A 21,515-nucleotide genomic window follows, 5' to 3' on the forward strand; every position below is an offset into this window, starting at 1 on the left:
AAACCAGCAAAAACTGAACTTAAAAGAAAAAACAAATTTAGATGTCCCTAAACTTAGATCAGTATAATAACTCTTCTCCAAATGAGAAATCATAACATTTGCTTAATATCAAAATATGTAAAGAAAGCTAGGTTAATAGCAGCTTTCCCAATGGGAAGGTACAGGGAGTTAACTGTACTGTACAAGTTGCTATTATATTTTCTAAACTTCCAAAAGCTACTGTGGGAGCACTCATTTCCACTCATACAGGAAAGGTAGGAATCCTGATAGCTCTTTGTACTGGTATTCTCTGATCCTTAGAAGTTGTTTGATTTAGTTGTCTGAATTGCCATATGTTTATTTCATTTTTAACAGAATACATGATCTAGAAAGTGTTACTTACATGTTACTTTGTATTTGTTTTCATTGTTACTTTTTTAGGAGCATTCAATATTTAACATAATCATATAGAGAATATTTCTGATAAAAGTTGAGCTACTTTTTACCTCTAGAGTTTTGATATATATGAAAACAAAACTCATCTAAAAACCTTTTTTTGTTTACCAAGACTTTGTCACAGTGTGTGATTTGCATTTCTTTTAACCTACTGATTTGCATTTCTTTTTACCTATTTCAAACTATCCTGGAAAAATTGCTAGAGGACACCAGGTAGATAATTTAGAAATTATATATTAGCCAGGCTCGGTGGCTCAGCCTGTAATCCCGCGCCTTTGGGAGGGTGAGGTGAGGGGATTGCCTGAGCCCGCGGGTTCGAGACCCGCCTGGGCAGCGAGACCTCATCTCTACAATAAATCAAAAAATCCGCTGGGCGTGATTGCGCATGCCTGTAATTCCGGCTACTCGGAAGGCTGAGGCGGAAGAATCGCTGGAGCCCAGCAGGCGAGGCTGCGGTGCCCCGGAGCGGCCACTGCACTCCAGTCTGGGCGACAGAGTGAGACTCCAACTCAAACAAAACAAAACAAAAAGAAATTATATATTAATTTAAATTTTACCCCAAGAAATCACATGGCAATATTTTGAGAGCTTACGTCTTCTCAGATGTCCAATTTTTTCTTAAAACAATATAATTCTACATATACCTTTTACTGGCAGAGCAAACACAAATTGTTTTTCTGTTTAAAATTAATCATCTTTGTTAATAGCCCATATTCAACCTAGATATATACATTCAAGAACTATCATATTAATTAATCAAGGTGCAATATTTATATTTAAATTGTGCTATATTAACTAAATATTATTTTAAAGAACAAAATCAAGAAAACAACCTACTAGAAATATGTCACCTATTGATAATGTAGTTAGATAAGCTTTAGAAAAAACATTTATTAAATTAGAAAAAAATATGAGAAATACATTTTAAATTTTAGGATTAAAAACTAAATTTCACACATTAGCATTCACAAGCTACCAAAATGACCTACTTTTATAATTTTAGAAGATCCAGGATATAATGACCCGTGTAAAAAAAACAACAAGCAGAAAAATATACATATTGAAAAGCCTTTTAAATACAGATTCTAAAACGTTTAGAGGTATATGAACATGTGGTAAAACAATAAAGAAACACAAAGGAAAGATCAACACCCGAATTCTAGCAGACAAGGGAGAAAGAAAGTGGCAGGGGAGGTGCCCACTAGAGTTTCAACTATATTGATCTAAAGTGAGTAGTAGGTAGGTGGATTTTTATGTACCTTTTATAAGTCTAAACTGTTTCATAAAAAAGAACCACCTATGTGAATACATCCTGCACACATGCCCACACATGCTTACTTGTATCCCAGTTTATAGACTTACAGTCCTGTGAAAGCTCTGCATTTCCTTCTTGCGTGCCATATTGAGACACCTCTAAAGACAACTTTCTGAAAGGAGCATTTCAAATACCTGCAGGAATAGACGTGACTCTTGCGTATGCTGCGTCTGAAGAAGCCCTTGCACCCATCACAGCTCGACGCTCCGTAGTGTTTCCCTGTTGCCCTATCCCCACAAATAGCACATAGACAGTTGACACCACTGTCTGTGGTATTCATACTTGTCGTCTCTGGAGCAGAACTTTCTGTTCAAGAAAAAGGAAGAGTAGAAAGGAAGAGTTATTACTATTTCCTTATTAAATTGTCTTATTTACAGGTTCAAAACAGTTCATTCCTTGGCTATTTGAAGACTGCACACCAATGCTTTCCTTTTAACTACTGGTGACTTCCATTCCAAGCTCCCCTTTCATACTTCTGACCATTTAATTTTGCGACACCTTAGGACTCAGTCACCCAACTGTAGAAGTTCACTCAGTCCTGTAACATTAAATACCATGTGTGTGACATGGTTTTCGTGGGCATTAGTCTGAAATGCTCAAGTACCTATAAAAATACTTCACTTTGAAGTTCAGTAAGAATCACAAATTAATGTGTCAAAAACACGTACCTACAGGAATAAATGTGACTCTTTGATTTTTCCTGTAGAACTTGATCTTCCTTCAGTCATCTCTATATCAGCCAATGTTCCATCTAGTATCCTAGGGTTAATAACCTGGGAGAATTTGCTGTATTCTCTCCCTCATCTTTCATGACCAATCTATTAGCAAGTATACATTTAAAATATATAATTAATCCATAACTTTTCACCCTTTCACCATGGCCATGCTTTTTCAATCTATTATCATCTTTCTCCTGGATTATTGCAATAAACTCCTATCTAATGTCTCTTCTTCTATCATTGCTCCCTTACTGTTTATTTATTACCTAAAGGTCACCAAAGTGATCTGGGTAAAAGAAATTTACATCGTATCACCCTTCTGCATCCAACCCCGCCATAACTAGACACAGAAAAAAAGCCCATGTATCTTACTATGGCCAGTAAAGACCTGTGTGAGAAAGGTCTCCTCTTCTTCCTTCACCTCTCAGATCCCCATACCTAGTACCACTTTTCATCTGGTTCTCTAGTAACATTGTCTTATTTTTCTCAAAATCCATTGCCACCTCAGAATTTGTACACTTGCTGTTCCTTCTGACTGAAAGTAAAGTTCTCCAAACTTTTCTTTGAGCTAGCTATTGGATTTCTGTTCAAATCTCATAATCTCTGTGAAATCGTCTCTGAACACATATCAAAAAGAGTGACCTCTCATCTGCCCTTCAACCTAGAGTTCTGCTTATTTTTTTAAATAACTTTCATTGACAAAAATTATATATTGGTTTGCTCATTTATTATTCATATTTATACATAAAACATAAACTTCATGATGTCAAATAATTTATCTATCCTATTGACCCCCCTATATTCCAGATCTTAGGATTGTGCCCAGTATACAGTGTATCTAACATATAATTTTGAAGAGTCATTAAAAAATGTAAATATAATCAGCAAATATATATTAAATGAGTTGATATTATTGATTACACCTTTAAAAAAGTGTATGTAATCAAAAGATATTGAAAATATAATATATTTAAAGTTTAATTACCACAAAATTGTGTAATATAAACATAATACTCATTATTGTATCTGTAATAGAAAAAATGGTAAAATTAAAAGTTGTCATGTCCCAATTGCATTCTGTAACATTACATTATATTCTACCTACTAATACTTCTGAGTAGACAAATATTGTCATATATAATTTCATGAAGTTGGAAAAAAATTAATGGGTTCAAATAAGGTTAATATTCCTAAGGTTAGTCATATAAAATCATAGGTTTAAAATGCTACAAATTTTTCTTTTAGTAACATTTACAAAATAGATATTAACAATATGAAAATCAGAAGTGTTGGGAATTGATTGTGGTCTAGGAGATTACATGGAAATATAAAAAAACTCAAATTTTGCTTCATGTTTACATTCTTGAATATTTATATACTATTGACATTATTATAAGCTAACAAGTTAGACAATATTTTAGAAAAAGTCATAAATATTAGTTGTTTCAGTGTATTTGGTAAATATTTATGGTAAATGAGTATTATGATTATGGTAAATCTGTCCCTATCATTTATAAATCATGAGTTTTTTAAAAGTCATGATTATAATAAAATATATACTGTTAAATATCTCTAACCAAGTCTAAACTTAAGGAACCTAGACCATAACTTCCTAAGAATTGTACTGCAGGTTCATTTTAACTTTATTTGTGCTAAAACTTCACAATTCATCTTTTTGACAGTTCTTAAAAATTTCCCCACTAACAAACAATTGTTTTTTTTTGAAATATAACCAGAACACCAGTCATACAAAATATACAATACAGTAGAACATCAAGAGATCCTCATACAAGATGCATTCTCAATCCTGATTTACACATCCACAGACACACACACACACACATTTTTTGAAGTACATACAATTACTAGATGTTAGTAGTTTTCAAAGTCAATAGTAAATTGTGTTACATAAAGACACAAACCCTAAACAACTCATGTCTTATTTAAAGTTAAAATGTTACAGTAGATAAATACCTAGAGCTTTGCGGGGCTAAACATTAGCCTATCCTGTGAAGTTATAAACCTATTTCCTTTCATATTTGTGTTTCATGCAAAAACTTGATAGTAATTTTAAATGCAGTTTCTCATCAGCAGTTTCTCATCAGCAATTGGGAACTGGAATTATGAAAGGAATAAGCAATAGTAAAACTCCCAAGTGTTCTATGGAAACTTAGTTCCAGAAGTCATTTTAAATATTGCACAGAAAATATACTTTCACAGCTAATCTGCCAATATTACTTATTATTATGATTCAAAACAAATAAAATAACTGCTGAAACTACTCCTCCCTCTCTAACCACTCCATGACAGAATTCTGATGTTACATGATTACTCAAAACCAGACTTTTTCTACTTCTAATATAAAATAACCATAGCATTATTAATTTAAATTTTGTGATGAAATGCAAAAGCTCAGATTTGTGGCCTTAAAAAGCAAGTCTTGAATCCTCCAACAATAAAACATCAAGCCACCACCTCGGATAGCTCAGTTTTCCTTCTCCCATTATACTTACTTTTCTTTAAATTTATAAGCAGATGAGAACTCACCATTTGAATTATATAGAATCTGCATAGTTTCAAACTCCAAAGTTGTGTAAGTTGGGTCCAAAACTTCACTATAATTTGCCATATCCATGTCTAGTATTGGTTCCGATACCCTCATCATTGATTTAGAAACACACATTCAAGTGGCCTCGCAAGCCCAGAGTGTGTGAAGACTGCTTTGCTTTCAATCTGTGAGTGATAATCCAAAGTTAACTGAAACTAAGTGACTTAAGTGCTGCAGTGGGAGGGGTTGTAAAACTGTAACCTTCTTCAGCAGGTTATATTCTGCTTATTTCTTCTTTTTTTATGACATACGAAATCATTTCCTTGTGATAATCTTGGAATGCTTCATGGAGTCACCTTATCTGAAGTGCTTAGTGGACAAGTGTGATTTGCTAAATTGATTTCCAGTAGACAATAAATGATGTCATTAAGGGCAGGATTAAAAATAGAAAAGAGAATTTATCAGGTTTTAAGCTGCAATTAAAATATGAAGTATCCCATTTAAAGAGCTGAAATCACATATCTTATATTCTGAAAAATGGAACGTACTTTATTGTTATACATTTAATGAATCAAGACTATAAGTAAACACTTCACATGATCACTTAACAATTTCAAGTTTTCTTAAATGTACAATAACTCCTTTAGAGTAAAACAAATTTTGCAATTTGAAATGTGAGAATTTATGATATATTTCAACAGCATTCTGGACATAACCCTCGTGTGGTCTTCAACATATTCTCTTTAACTATCAATTCATGAATCTGTGTTTGTAAACTTCCCAAGAGCAGAACCAGTACAGTTGCTAATATAATGTAGGGATTTATTTAATAATTTTTATATAAATAAGGTTTCATTTCTTTTGTCTTCTGATGACTAGAACATTCTAGGCATTAAACTGAAGTAAAATTATTTCTAACATGTGGATCTACATATTCCTACCATTATCAACCTTTATCTATAAAGCACAGTATATTTTTTATATGTATGTGTAACAAGGAATATTTAGGGTTTGGGACATATTTAGATGGAATGAGTACAATTAACTTCTGAGAATGTCTATTGATTTTGTCTTCAAAGAATTAATCCTAACCCTATTTACATTATGAATTTAGAATTTCCTTTTCTATATTTGTTAAATATTACAGCAAAGTAATATTTCTTCATCAATTCCTTAATACCATAAACCTTCTAAGTACCGTATCTTAGAAATTATTATATTTTCTACCTGGGAAGGTTGGCCCCCTAAAATACTTAAACCACATGATAAACTGTAAAAAAAAAATTAGAGAGTAATTTTAGCAGCCAGATTTACTAATTAGTGAATTCACTAAACAGTGATCATTGGAATGGTCCTCTTTGCCCTCATATTCTGTATACTCTTACTTGTAAGAATAGTATTTGGGGATACTTTTTTTCTGATTTCCTTTAATGGAAATCAAACACAGTTACTCCGTTTTTGGAGAAGTGGACAAGTGAATCCTGTGGTTTTCATTTGCATGAAATGGCTCTTAACTTGAAGTAGTGAAGATGTGTTTCCTATGTGAACGATTGTGCATAGCCCATAATCTTTCTCATCTATGTGGTAACTAACCAATAATAAGGGTGTCAATGATGGGAGTGTCTCAACAGAAGGAATAAAGGAAAAAATACATATAGCAAAATGTTAATTTGTATCTGCAAAACATTAATGTGGATATCACTCAGGAGAACAATGTTGTTGTTCACCATTCTGTTCCTATAGCTGACATCACTATCAGATCAGGGCATTCTACTCTAAGATAAAAGGGGCTGCAGACTCATCTCAGCACGGATCTTCCAGTAGCCATTAGCAATTAATCAGAGCTGGCTTTCAACATGAAACCTGTTTCCCTTATGTTACTGCAAATTACTTTCTTCATTTCATAGACCAAAATTTCAGAGAGTAAAAATTTGAGAACTTCCAGAAGATATGGCAGATTTAAATAAGAGTCTTATCTCCTGAATTGGGCAGCTACTCTTCCTTATGATAGATGTGGAAACACTCACAAAATTCAGTCAACCTCAGACAAGTAAAAGAAGGAGTACGAAGTACAATGAAAGCCCTCCTAAATTATGGGACTTATAATTTACTTAGCTGATCAAGCAAATAAAATGCTTAAATGGAGATTCACAAAATGGTATATCCTTTCTTAATAGCTTATTTGACGTAAGTAGATGTAAGTGCTACTATTTTGTTGTAAAACCAAGACTCTTTTTGTGAGTAAGAAGCCACAGATTGAGCTTCTTTATAATTTTTTTGCATAACTTTCATAAATCATCTTTCTAGTACTATTTTTATGGAGAAAAAAGTTAAAGCTACCCATAAAGCAATCTGAATGCCGAAGCCTTTTAGAATTTTACTGTTTTTTTATTTTTTTTTATAAATATTTTGCCTAACTTACTTTTATATGCTTCCAAAACTTTGATTTTTATGGGGAAGAAAAAATAAAATTCAAAATGCTCATGTTGCATTACATAGTACAATATTAAACTAAATTGTAAAATGAAATAACAAGAATAAATGGCAATAACATGCTAGGTAACAAATCTATGTGACTCTTGGTAAGCATCTTAAGTTGATGAGATGTACTGACCCTAGAAACTAATTTGTATGGTCTACAAAGGAAATTAGGAAACTGAGTTGATCCCAGGAGTTGGTTAAGTGGAGCTTACAGTTTCTATTATATTGATTTTAACTTGAGATAACTTGTATTTATGAATTAGCTTATATTACTCTTTATTATCAATCCCTACTCTCTACTTCTAAAACAAATTAGAATATACGTATAATATTTCAATTTGTTTAGAGAAGAGTAGAATAAAGAGGGAAGACGAAGAAGACAAGAGAGGAGGAAAAGAAAAAATGTCACAGAGAAACAATTTTAGCTAGTGCTAACTTTAAATTTTTACTTTTGCAACATAATCCAAGCAAGTGGCACACTCTTAATACTAATTCTGTGTTCTCCATTCAATAGTAATTGTGGAGTTTTCATAATTTAGGGGACTAGTCTAGGGCATAACAGAACAAAATAAAATTATAAAATTAAATTGCATAAACCTTAGATACATGAAGCAGTTATGGTGTTTGTTTATATATTTTCACATTAAAATTCAATTAATTTCAGGAAAAGAACAGATGGATATCAGTCAAGCAGACTTTCGCGGTAGCTTAAAGTATTTCCAATGAGTAAATTCATTAAGGCTATATTAGATTAAGGGCTTAAGTAATTAAAATAAATAGTATATTAATTTTATGCCTAGGTGATAATAGAAACAATTGTCTTTAAATTAGTGGGACTAAAGTTACTAAAGTCCACATTCACCATAAATGTATGGATACTTTTAAGTTTACTTCTGAAGGTTTAATTGGAAAAAAATCAGCTATACATGCTAATACATAAAACAGTAATTCACAATAAGTAGCACACAGTTTTAAAGAAGAAATATCAACTTAATCTATATCCAAAATTATGAATGCATATGATAAACTACAAGCTACTGAAAAATCTCTAACAGATGTCATTCATTTTCCAGTATCTCATCTCAAAATTGAGCAAAATATTCCTATTATATAGTGTGATCTCATATTTTGTAGGCTAAGACATCTTAGCCTGAGTCAAATCAAACACTCCAGAGAGATGACAACATTATTTGTAGATAAAAGGTCAATTTTAAACAACATAAGTAATGATCTTGAAAAATGTTTTTTTCAGAGCAATGGTTCTAAACGGGCATATTGTATATGATATTTAAATTTCTATAGAGCAACATAACAAGAGATGAAAACAACATACTGTTTAAAGAAGACAACAACTCAATTCACTATTGATTATTCAAGATAATAGCAGAAACATTTCTATCTTATCTGTAAGACTATTAAGCCTGTTAAATTGTTCTATACGCTATATTTGATTTAATCACTCGTTCATAGCGTGATTTAAAATAGAAAACAGGCTAATAAAACTAAGAATATTTTCATTAAAAAATTTTCAGGAAAATAATTTGAAACGCTAATACCAATATAAAAGCATTTTATTTTAAGGTATAGTTAATAAAAGATTTTATCTTAATTTATCCCTTTGAGATTGCTTTTTAATACCCAAAAAACTTACATATTAATTCCAAAAGCATATCTGCATTTTTTGTTATTTTAATATTCTACATTACAGACATGATGATTACACAGATATGATCATTAAAAGTTAGATGAAGAAGAATAGAAATCTAAAGCAACCCAATGTATTTTTTAGTGTAAATGGGAAACTACTGAGTGTAGAACTCTACCCAACAAAATGGCTCATTAATTTTAAAAAAAAGTCACCTTTCACTTTTCAAATAAAATCTTAATTTAAAAAAAAATGCATTTTCTTGCCACCAGTATCTTAACCTAGCCATCTTTCCTCTTTTGAAATAGAAATCTTGTTTCTTCTTCCAAATTTTGATGAGAGAACAAGCAATTAAAAATTACAAGCAAAAGCAAGTCACCATCACTGATATACAAAGAAGTTTGAAATTGCCTGTAATGATGGAAATCTATTTTCAAAGAGCTTCATAAATCTTATCCTAAAACCTAGATGGTGTATATAATTTTTAAATAAACAACAATTTTTTTTCCCCTTATTCTTCAATCTAGATCTATGCGATGGCAAGCAGAATCACATTAATTCATTAAGACAGTTGGACCAAAGTTATTCCCAACATTTAAAAAAATTATATCTTTAATATTATTTGTGAAACATATTCTTTGTCCTAGAATTGTTGAAAATTTCTTAAATTTCAACTGAACTTCTATAGCTTCGCTTGCATGCTTAAGTTCCACAGTCCATTTCTCAGTTCATATTGATTTTCAATGCACAAAACTTAATCCAAGGAACCAATTTTAAATCCTTATCACATCACTACTAGAAAATACCATTTGATAGTAAAATCTAAATAAAGTGGAAAAAGACACACAAGCACCTTGTGAAATAGCTGAATTAATTTAGAAGATGCTACTATTCTTTCTAACATTGTGACTTACCTCAACTATTCATACTTATTTTATTTGCTCATTAAAACATTAGATTATTTTTTAAAACTAAGTATGCACGTAAATGTAAAATCCAAAACTAAACAATAGAAGAAACTACAGCATAATTAAATCAGTTACTGTTAGAATAGAATAGACAAAATGAGGATTGCACAGCTGAGAACTAAATGTAACTAAGAAAATACTCTGAGTAAAGTTTAGAGGTGATATAAGAAATCTGCATGTATTAAAACTACCTTCAAGGTCAGTTGCCTTGTGATTTAAAACAGACTCTCCTTTTCAGAAGATAAGGAGCTGATTAGTACTAAATTATTAACTGGAATATAGATTATACTGGTAAGGAAAATAAAAAAAAGTGTGGATATAAGGAACATGTTAGGATTTGACAGTCACCATTTCTGCATTTCCTTTTTACAAGGGATATTATCATAGTTGCTACTGCAAACTCAGCAAAGCTAGTCAGAATATGTAAGATTGTGGTGGCATTTTGATACCAAAGTTGCTGCGTTATGCAAAATGAAGGGAAGGAAATAATCAGTTTGGGCCAGTACCTATTACAAATATGCTCTGAAGAAGTATAATAGTTTTTTAAAAAATAGCAGCAGTTTTACTATACTGAGAGCAATTTAGACTCGAACATTTTAGACAAATGTACTGTAATGAACATACATTTTTGCATCTGGAAGTCAAATAAATAATTAAGTGCATAAATACATACATAAGAGTTATAGTGCCTCCATTTAAAAATATAATAATAGATAAAATGTACAGTCATGCAGTCAAGAACTGCTCAACATTCCTCCTTAAAGCTTTTTAAGATACATTGAGAGAATAACATTTTATTGTAATCTTTGATTTGGAAAAAACTAAACAATATTTGCATCTCTATTTAATAAAGACAGGTATACGTTTGGTTCAAATGAAATGTTAAACATTTCACATCTTTTTTGATAAATATATATATTTTAAAAACTATATTGGTCGATTTTCAGAAATACCATAATGAAATATTTATTTTAAAGTAAAAATATAGGACATAATCAAAATAATGCTAATAGTAAACATGAATCTAATATGAACTAAACTCATGGGCAAGGTGCTGGCTTTTGTAACACAAGCTATCATTACTCTCAAATAAGTGGTTTGGAATTGTTTAAAGCACAACTTCATATAGGCCAGTGATTCACAAATTCTGCTGCACACTAGAATCAGCTGGAGGACTTTTAAAGGCCTCAAAGGTCGAAGTTGCATCAGGAGACAATTAAATCAGAAAGACTGGTGGTAGGAGACAAGTATTTGTGTTTTGCTTTATTTTATTTTATTTTTTGACTTGGAGTCTCACTCAGTTGCCCAGACTGGAGTGCAGTGGCCGCTCCCGGCCACCGCAGCCTCGCCTGCTGGGCTCCGGCGATCCTTCCGCCTCAGCCTTCCGAGTAGCCGGAATTACGGGCATGCGCTACGATGCCCGGCTGATTTTTTGATGTATTGTAGAGATGAGGTCTCGCCGCCCAGGTGGGTCTCGAACCCGCGGACTCAGGCAATCCCCTCACCTCAGCCTCCCAAAAGCGCGGGATTACAGGCTGAGCCACCGAGCCTGGCTGTATTTGTGTTTTAAAACATCTTTAGTGGGAGGCTGAAGTGAGAGGATTGCCTGTGCCCGCTGGTTTGAGACCAGCCTGGGCAACATGGTGAGACCTCTGCTCTACAATAAATTAAAAAAATAACCAGGCATTGTAGTGCACACCTGTAGTTACCCCTACTTGGAAGGCTGAGGCAGAAGGATCGCCTGAGCCCAGCAGGTCGACGCTGGGGTGGCCATGAGCATGAGACTGCACTCCAGTCTAGACGACGAAGTAAGACTCCAACTCAAAATAAAAATAAAAATAAGACATCTTTAGGTTATTACAATGTGTAGCAAGTTTGGGAACCGCTGCTTTAAGATGTCTGTGCTATGAAGGCAAAGAGCTTCTATTTTCGATTCATTATTACATCCTCTAGTGCCTAGTACATTGTCTGTCATATGGTAAATACTCAACAAATACTGAAGCGTGAATAAAATACATATGGAAATAATGATGTTGGGTGTTTAAATTAGAAGAAAAACTCATCCTGATTTTTGATGCAATCTCTTGTATATATTGTCATTTTTTATTACTCCATTCACTTCCACATCAAGGTTAAGTATCAAAGGTCATTACTATTTGGGAAGCATGATTCAGTGTGATAGGAAAAGCAAGCACTGGAATAGAAGATGCTCACTAATATTATAAAAAATACTTACCAAAATGCAACATTAAACAGGTCTCTAAGTGGTGAAACATTAAGTCCATTTCCGTTAACCTAAGAATATTACAAGAGTATACAATCTCACCAATACTAATCGGCATTATTGTTTATGTTCTAGCATTTACAATAGAGAAAGAAAAATAACTAATTGGTATAAATTTTGGAAAATGATATGAAAATCATCTTTAGAAATGTAAACAAGATTCAATAACTAATGTGTAAAAACTGGTATAATATTAAAAAAAAATATTGTCTTAAAATAACATAAGCAGTTCCAAATAGAGAGTCAACTATAGGTTGAGTTTTATTTATTTTGGATGGAGTAAAAGGGTTTTTAGATTACATGACTTCAAATTCATATTAAAGAACAAAAATGGGAAAGTAGTCCAAAATTATAAATGAAAGAATAGTGAACATTATCTTATTTGATATACAAACATAATAAAATGTCATTATAATAAAAACAGTGTAGTAGTATATTCGAATAAATATATCAGAAGATAAGAGAGAAATTTTAAATTATCTGGTGTATATGGCAAGTTAATACAGTTGTCCATTGGTATCCACAGGATTGGTTCCAGTACCCACTGTGAGTACCAAAATCTACAGATGTTCAAGTTCCTTACATAAAATGACAAAATATTTACATATAACCTATGCACATCCTCTGGTATACTTTAAGGCATCTCTAGGTTACTTATAAACCTAATACAATGTAAATACTATGTAAATAGTTGTTATAATTTTTTTTTTTTTTTCCGAGTTGGAGTCTCACTCTGTCACACAGACTGGAGTGCATTGACCACTCCCGGCCACCGCAGCCTCGACCTGCTGGGCTCCGGCGATCCTTCCGCCTCAGCCTTCCGAGTAGCCGGAATTACAGGCGTGCGCTACCACGCCCAGCTGATTTTTTGATTTATTGTAGAGATGAAGTCTCGCTGCCCAGGCGGGTCTCGAACCCGCGGGCTCAGGCAATCCACTCACCTCAGCCTCCCAAAGGCGCGGGATTACAGGCTGAACCACCGAGCCCGGCTTAGTTGTTATACTTTTTAATTTGCTTTATTTTTTATTTTTGTATTATTATCATTTTTATTATTGAATTTTTAAAAATATTTTCATCTGTTGTTGTATGAATCTGTGGGGATGAAACCCACATAAATGAAGGGCTGACATTTACTTAAATTCAGTGTGAGAAAAGATTATTTCATCCAAATAGTTATTTTGGTATTTTAATCTCCTGGATAATCTCCTGGGTGATACATGGTTGATTTGTTAACACTGAACACTTGGCCGACAGCACGATAACTTATCCCTGAAAGGTTACCTAACATATTTTCTCCTAAGACTGGGGTCTTACCTGCACAAGCAGACAGTACCAGTCTCTGGCCTGTTAGAAACCAGGCCGCAAAGAAGGAAAGAGAAGGGGGAGCGAAGCTCCCAATTCTGTCAGATCAGCAGCAGCATTTCATTCTCATAGGAGCAATCCCTATTGTGAAATGCATATGCGAGGGATCCAGATTTCTGACTCCTTTTGAGAATTTTCCACTAAACCGATCCATGATGCCAAAAAGGTCGGGGACTACTGCTGTAAGAATAGGCACTTCTCAAAGGAAGATATACGAGCAGCCAAAAGATATATTTAAAAATGCTCAGCCTCACAAGAAATGTAAGTTAAAACCACACTGAGATAGCATCTAACTCCAGTCAGGATGGCCATCATAAATAACTCAAAAAGTAACAAATGCTGGTGAGGATGCGAGGGGGGAGGGAACAATTCTACACTGTTGGTAGGAGTGTAAACTAGTACGACCTCTGTAGAAAACAGTTTGGTGATTCCTAAAAGTTCTAAAAATTGACTTTTTGGATGACCCCACAATCTCCCTACTGGGAATATACCCGGAGAAACTCAAATCACTCTAGGAAAAGATATCTGCACATGCATGTTTACTGAAACATTGTTCACAATAGTAAAAATATGGAACCAACCATGCTGTTCATCAAAAGAGTACTGGATAAAAAACTGTGGTACATATATACAATGGAATATTATGCAGCCATAAAGAAGGACAAACACATGAACTTCACAGCAACCTAGATGAACTTAGAGTCTATAATTCTGAGTGATCTATCACAGAAACAAAGAACTGAGCATCACAAGTTCTCGTTCATAAGTGGACTTGAACATTTATCATAATACTATAAGAAAAGGATTATCAGTAGTGAGAAATTGCCTGGGGGTGGGAGAGTCAGGATTGGCAGTAGTGAGATTCTGCCGGAGGGGGAGCACAACTCATCGACATGGGTACCTGTATAATCAACATTTGTATACCTAACTCTGGATAGTGCCCCACATCTTTAAAATAAAAAAATTTTTGCAACAACTTGGATGGATTTGGAGTTGATCATAATCAGTGATTTATCACAGAAACAAAGAACTGAGTTCCATATGTTCTCACTCATAAGGTGATCTTGAACAATTATAATGCTATAAGAAAGCGATTGGCAGTAGTGGAAAACTGTCAGGGGAGGGGGGTGGGACTGGCAATTGAAGGAGACAACTAGGGGAGGGAGGGACATACCTCATCAACAAGGGTACCTGCATGATCGGTCTTTATATACCTGACCCTTAATTGTACCCCACATCTTTATAATAAATAAATAATAAAAACATTTTTAAAAATTTTAAAAAGAAACATCCCAGCCCTTTTACGCCGATGAACACTAGAGAGTAGTTCAACATTATGCTCAGGAACCATTTTAAACAGCCAAATCACCAAAAGAGGCACAAAACTGAGGAAAACGTAGTATTGAATATACAGTGAAATGGAAACTGGTTTACAGCATGAGAACTGAAACAAGAAGGGAAACCACTGCCTTATTTGACTTCAACTGGAAATATGCGCATTGAGCAACTAAAACTTTTCACACTCTGTACATGAGTACATGTCCAGGAATTAATGCAAATATGCCCCAGATATTGATTTGGAGGTTAAAAATAAATCTGAGTAATTTGACAAATTTGCAAATATGGAGTCTGAAATAATAAGGATTGACTCAATTTACATATATGGATTATTACTGATTTTTTAGATATACAATAAAAAGAAAGCTATTTATTGGGCTGTATGACATATTAATTCTCATTTAGAAAAAAAAATTACAACTTGCTGCCCCATTCATTTAATTTTACATAAATATACTCTTTAAGGCTGAAGCAAATCTGACTGGCTTTCAATGTGAAAATAAAATGTAAAACTATTCTTGGAGTTATTCCTATACAGAACTTGTCTCTAATTCTAACAAGATTTACTTTAAAAAGAGAGAGAATTATTACATATTGTAAATGGAAATACCACTACTAAAAATAGAATGCTATAGATAGAATGAAAGAATTTGTTTTCAACGACTGTAGATATTCTAAAGCGATGTAAAAGAATAAAAGCAAGATACTTCGTGGCAAATTTTGGAGGTAAGGTTAGAATGGTAATTTGTGAGTTATCTCCAGTAAATGCCTCAGCCACAATCACTGCAAATGGGAAAAGGGTTAATTACATTTTGGGGCAAAAGAATCAGATAAATCTTTTAAATGTACATATTTACACTCTTTTCGTTTTAATTTGTTGAGGAACTGGGAACCTTGCAAAACATATGTGAATATATTTTTTGTGATTAGTATTTGGATTTTAAATGTAAATAAAAATAAATATATATTAATAAATCCATTCATTCCCTTTTAGGTTTGCCCATTTTTTGTTGACCCAATCTCCAAAATTTCACAAGTTATTTTGTTTAGTATAGGAAACCAAAAAACAACTTTTCAGTTCCAGGACCCTAAAAGTAAAAATTACATTACATTTCTAAATTAGTAATTAAAAATGAACAACAAAAACATCAGTCAGTAATAAATCGCTGTGGTATTGGGTTGTGTCCTTAAATTGAGTGTGTCTTCAGCTAAGCAGTTATACACACATTCTTAAGGCAACTCAGTTTTTCAAAGATAAACATGTATTTTGATAGTAGATATGGTGTTCTTCTAACTGATCTCCCCTTGGTTATATTGGAAAGAAGGGAAGAAAAGTGGACGGAAGAAAAGTAGGAAAAAAGCAAAGAGAGAAAGAAGGAAGGAAGGAAGGAAGAAAAGAGAAGGAAGAAAGAAAGGAAAGATGGAAGGAAGGAAGGAATTAACTAAGTAGGTAAGTTGGAGCAAGGGAGGAGAAAAGAAACAGAAAGGAAGAGAGATTTTAAAAAGTAATGTAGGTTATAAATATGAACTTCTGGAAAAGTTTATTTAAACCATGAATACATATAATTTAAATATGTATTTGTACCGAAATACGAGAGGCAAAAAATTAAATGTTTTGCTTAAATGCTAAAAGTATGTTGCTTCTTTTAAAATAAAAATGAGTAACAATTAATACCAAATTTAAAAAAAATCCCTGCTTATAGTTGCTTTTCTAGTTTTCAGAATCTGAAGCTTATGTGATTCTGACGGACATCTTGAAAAGGAATTAATTACCAGAAACATATTGCCAGCCTGGGACTTACAAGGGGTTCATGCAACTGATGTACCCTGAAATTTCAGTCTCTATCTTCATTTGAAATCTCTCTCTAACTTAACAAGTACAATAATTATTTTTATTGAAATTTTATTATCCTGATTCCTCTTCTACCTTTATTGCAACTTCCCTTTTTTTTTCACTTCCACATTCACCTCTTAAATATAAACATTCTCCAAGATTCATTCTTTAGCTTGCTGCTATTCTTTCTTCCTTTGGATTATCAGGCATTTAAAATTACCATAAATATTTAGAAATATAATTTCAAATTTTTATTACAGAGATTGCTCCATTGCAAAATACTATTTTATATCCTCAGTTGTTGATTAGTACTTTTTTCCCTAGAATGATTTTTTTGACATATACAGTAAAACTTAGCCACACACAATATGTGAGGACCAAAAAATTCAATCTTGTTACTATGAGGTTAATAAAATATTACAGGTGAGTCTATGGAATTAGCTAGCTCAGAAGAGAGGTGGCAGGTGGCACAATCCAGGTCCCAGAGGTAGTTTGGATAGAGTAACAATTGCTCATTAAGACTGAAATATTAATAGAAAAAATTCTGGAAGGTGTGATTGGTTAGAACTGCCAAGACAGTGACAACTGTTTGCCTCATTAGTTTCCAGTGTGGATTAACTGCTATGACCTCTCCTGACCTCTCATCTTTCCTTACACTTTGAGAACTGGGCCTTTATGAAGGATGGAAGCCAACTGCCAAAAACTGTCATTGTGCCCAAATTGTCAAATTTATGAAATAGGTTAATACAAGTTTTATTATATATAAAATGGAATTTCTTTACAAGTGCTAAAGTTTTCCTTTTAGATTTCCCTAATTTCATTGTGGTATAATTATTCTTACAATAATGCATATACTGTATCTATACTAACAATCTTAACAAACATAGCAAAGTCTGCCTATATTAGTCTTTGTATCAGGTCATGTTGATTAATTCTAAATGACACTTCTCTTATCTCTACCTATTCAATCCTGTAGTCTTCCTAATTCAAGATGACATAGCTTCCTGTGTAGGGTATAGCAACAATCTTTCAATACACTCACTTCTTCCATCCCCTCCCTTATCCATTTCATCTTGTGTACTATATACAAGCAGTTGCTCTTAAAATACTAATGTCATCAGTTTAATTTAAAAAAATGACTACTACAATAAAAAGCATGTAACATATTAGTATAAATGTGTAAGGTAGGTTTTCAAAACTATGTGTGATACAATACTAAATAATGAAACATTTTTCAAGGCTACCATTTTAATTGGGCAGACTGATCTTATGATTTCTGTAGTCTTTGTTTCTCTCTAAGGAAGATGAAGTTGGGTACTAAATTACAGAATGTTTTAAATTGTTGGGATAAAGTTTCCTTTCATGTGGTTCTCAAATTGACAATTCCTTCCAGATTTATAACTTTACATATTTATGGTACCTAGTAGAATATTAAGCATAAAATATTCTATGCTTTTTTATTATACATTTTTATACATTATTATACATTTTTATTTAATAAATATATTAATAGGAAGTCAAACCATGTGAAATGTGTGCTCACTACAGGAACTTTAAAAGGTGCTCATATCTCTTTGCTTAAATCCTAATTTGTAATTTATAGGTGTGTATAGTTGTGAAATTTATCAAGCTATATGCTTATGGTGTGTACTTTTCTGTATCTATATCATACTTCAATAAAAAGTTAATATACTGTGAGATTGTATCTTAAGGAAGTATCATTATTTCTAGAAATTTAAGGTAGCCCCATATAAAGTGTCTTCTATTAAATGTTTTCACTATATACATTACTACCCTAAGAATATTCTTTGAAAAAGAAGCGACAATTATTGATACTTTTATGAAAATTATAGAAGACCAAATATGCAGAATTATTTGTTTCTGGTCAGTTATAATTGGTATAAGTACTAATTCAATATCTTGGTTATCTTTTTTATAAATGTATTATTCTCTATGGCATTATAGGATTTGAAGAAGTTTTTAAAAAGATTTATTGAAATTTTTTACCTTAAAAAATGTTCCATAGTTCACTAGTCACACCTGCGTACTTAGATATTACTACTGCTATTACACAATCTAGTATTTCTATACATTTAACATGCACTGTAAGACTCACATAGACATCGTTCTTCTTTATTTATTTATTGTTCATCATGATGGTCTAAAATATTAGAATAATTAGTTTATCATACATCTAGGAGTGTTTTGGATGTATGACTACAAAAAGCAGAAAATAAATGATTAGAGTTTTTTTCTATAAGAGGGACCATGGCAGTAATGAGATCTAGACACCATTTAGGGAGTCTAAGAAATAAACTGAGATGTAATATTCAAATTCTTTGATTCAAGAAGGCTGAATTAGTATCTGAGAGAAGGACTAGGGAGAAGAAATTAATCATTTTGTGGATTTGAGGATGTTACTATTTTTTGCATCATTTACATAGAGCTGGGATTCAAAAATGGTCTTTCTGATTACATAGGCTTTGCTTCTTTGCCATCTGTTTTGAGGTATGCTTCAATTCACTTTGTCAAGCTATTTAAAGTAATCAAATGCCAGTGAAAGCATTTCCATTATGAGGACATGATATAATTAAGCTTTATATGAATTTATATGAAATATCACTCCATCAAAATTTAGGTAACATATTAGGGAAATCATCAGACTACATCACTGTTTCTCCGTGGGGGGTGATTTTGTAGCCCCCAACCCAAGGCGACATTTGACAACATCTGGAGACATCTTTGTGATAACTGAGGTAAAGAGATACTGCTGCATGAAGTAAGTACAGGCCAGGGATGCCACAAATATCTTAAAATGACAGAGCAGTCATCCACAAAAAAAAAAAAACATGATCTCAAATGTTCAGTTGGAGAAAAAACTTGACCCACAGTAGAGTAGGCTCAGATCTGTTTTTACCACTCATGTGTCCTTGAGGCAAGATAGGCAACATATTTTAAATGAGATTGTGCTATTGTATTTGAGTGTGTTTAAAAATTGTAAGAATGAACTGTGATAATATGCTCAAACCTTTTGAATGTTATAAAGAACTATTTAATCTATCGTTATTAATACTGTGAAATAAATATTCACATAAGTATATTCTGGTATACTCCAAACTATTATTTGGTACTACACCTTATATGTCATCAAAACCTCAGTATCTCCGCAGTCAGACAGTAGTATGCATATAAAAAATTTACTTAATTAATGAACTAATATACTAGCATAACAATTGTGATTCCTGACCAGGATTTTTTACACAGAAATTTAACAAATATAACTTTTGTTTTTATTGAAGATGAGCTTTATAGAATCCAGAATTAATTTTAATAACTAAGTAAAGATGTTCCTTGACTTATAAAAAGGCTATGTCTTGAAAAATTCATTATATGTTGAAAACATCATGAGTCAAAAGTGCATTTTTGACACAACCCATTGTAAGTTGAAGAGTGCACTGAATGTATATTGCTTTCTCACCATAATAAAGTAAAAAAAATCCCAAGTTGAGCCATCATAACTCAGGGACCATCTGTATTAGAAATAGAGATTTACAACAGTATGAGATATGAGTGACTATGCCTTTAAAATAGACATACAATGACTATTTTTTAAAAGTTTTCATCCAAAAGATGATTATATTTTCAATGCATCTTCAGAACTCTTAAACTATTATATGTAAAGACCAGCTAGTCTAAGAAGAGATTAAAAAGAAAACAATGCATATCAAGTAAAAGTTGATACCAAATTAGTTTTATATAATAAGAGTATACATTTATCTCAGATCATAAGCTTTACCAGTTAAAACTGCTACAACCAGTATTCAGAACTATTAGAACATTCACACACATTCAACTACTAAAACATGTAATAAGATTCCTCACTAAATTGGAGCAGTAACCACTATTACTTAATGACTGTGGGAAAAAGCAATCATTCATCCACTCATTGTTATTATATAGAAGGTAAATATTATTAATAGTATAAATATTATCAATAGATTGTTATACATACTAAATACATAAAACTGGACTGGGGCTACCAAGTAAATAATTTAATTGTGTTGTACTTTAAAATATCTGTTTTGGTTGAGGGGGTGGGGAGGAAAAAAGAAAAAAGAAAATAGCTGTTTTGTTCAATCATCCTCAGTAAATATTTCCCACTCGTGTTCTTTTAACTAGATAATTTTATCTGTGAGTTCTATGACTTTAATTCATTCATTTCCTCTGATTCTGTCTGAGAAAACTTAAGGAATATGTATTATTTGCAAACCTAACCTAATAATCTCCAAATATTTATTATTTTATAATTTAGTATGTCTTATTGTTAGTTCTTTTATTATTTTTTGTTAAAAAAATAGTCATGTATAAAATACTTTTTTGTTTTTTTTTGAGTTGGAATCTCACTCCGTCACCCAGACTGGAGTGCAGTGGCACACTCCCGGTCACCGCAGCCTCGACCTGCTGGGCTCCGGCGATCCTTCCTGCCTCAGCCTTCCAAGTAGCTGAAACGACAGGTGCGCCCTAACACACCCGGCTAATTTTTGATTTATTGTAGAAACGAGGTCTTGCCAAGTTGCCCGGGTGGG

General features: G+C 32.6%; 1 protein-coding gene across 2 annotated transcripts in view; it reads right to left on the reverse strand.

Annotated features, from left to right (window-relative positions):
- The window catches only part of HNF4G (hepatocyte nuclear factor 4 gamma), a 63,513-nt gene that overhangs the window by 20,690 nt on the left and 21,308 nt on the right, over positions 1–21,515 (reverse strand). Inside the window, exons 1-2 of one of the 2 annotated variants that reach the window (XM_008061074.1) lie at positions 5,017–5,218; positions 1,885–2,056 (exon numbers count right to left, since the gene is read on the reverse strand). In XM_008061074.1, coding sequence (XP_008059265.1) covers positions 1,885–2,056; positions 5,017–5,152 — 308 coding nt within the window. In that variant the 5' untranslated portion in view covers positions 5,153–5,218. Of the gene's footprint in view, positions 1–1,884; positions 2,057–5,016; positions 5,219–21,515 lie in introns of those variants that run through there. The other variant, XM_008061075.1, reaches the window with a different exon arrangement.

Source organism: Carlito syrichta, unplaced genomic scaffold (genome assembly GCF_000164805.1).
Source record: "Carlito syrichta isolate Samal-C Ts95f unplaced genomic scaffold, Tarsius_syrichta-2.0.1 Scaffold305058, whole genome shotgun sequence".
NCBI classification, from domain to species: domain Eukaryota; kingdom Metazoa; phylum Chordata; class Mammalia; order Primates; family Tarsiidae; genus Carlito; species Carlito syrichta.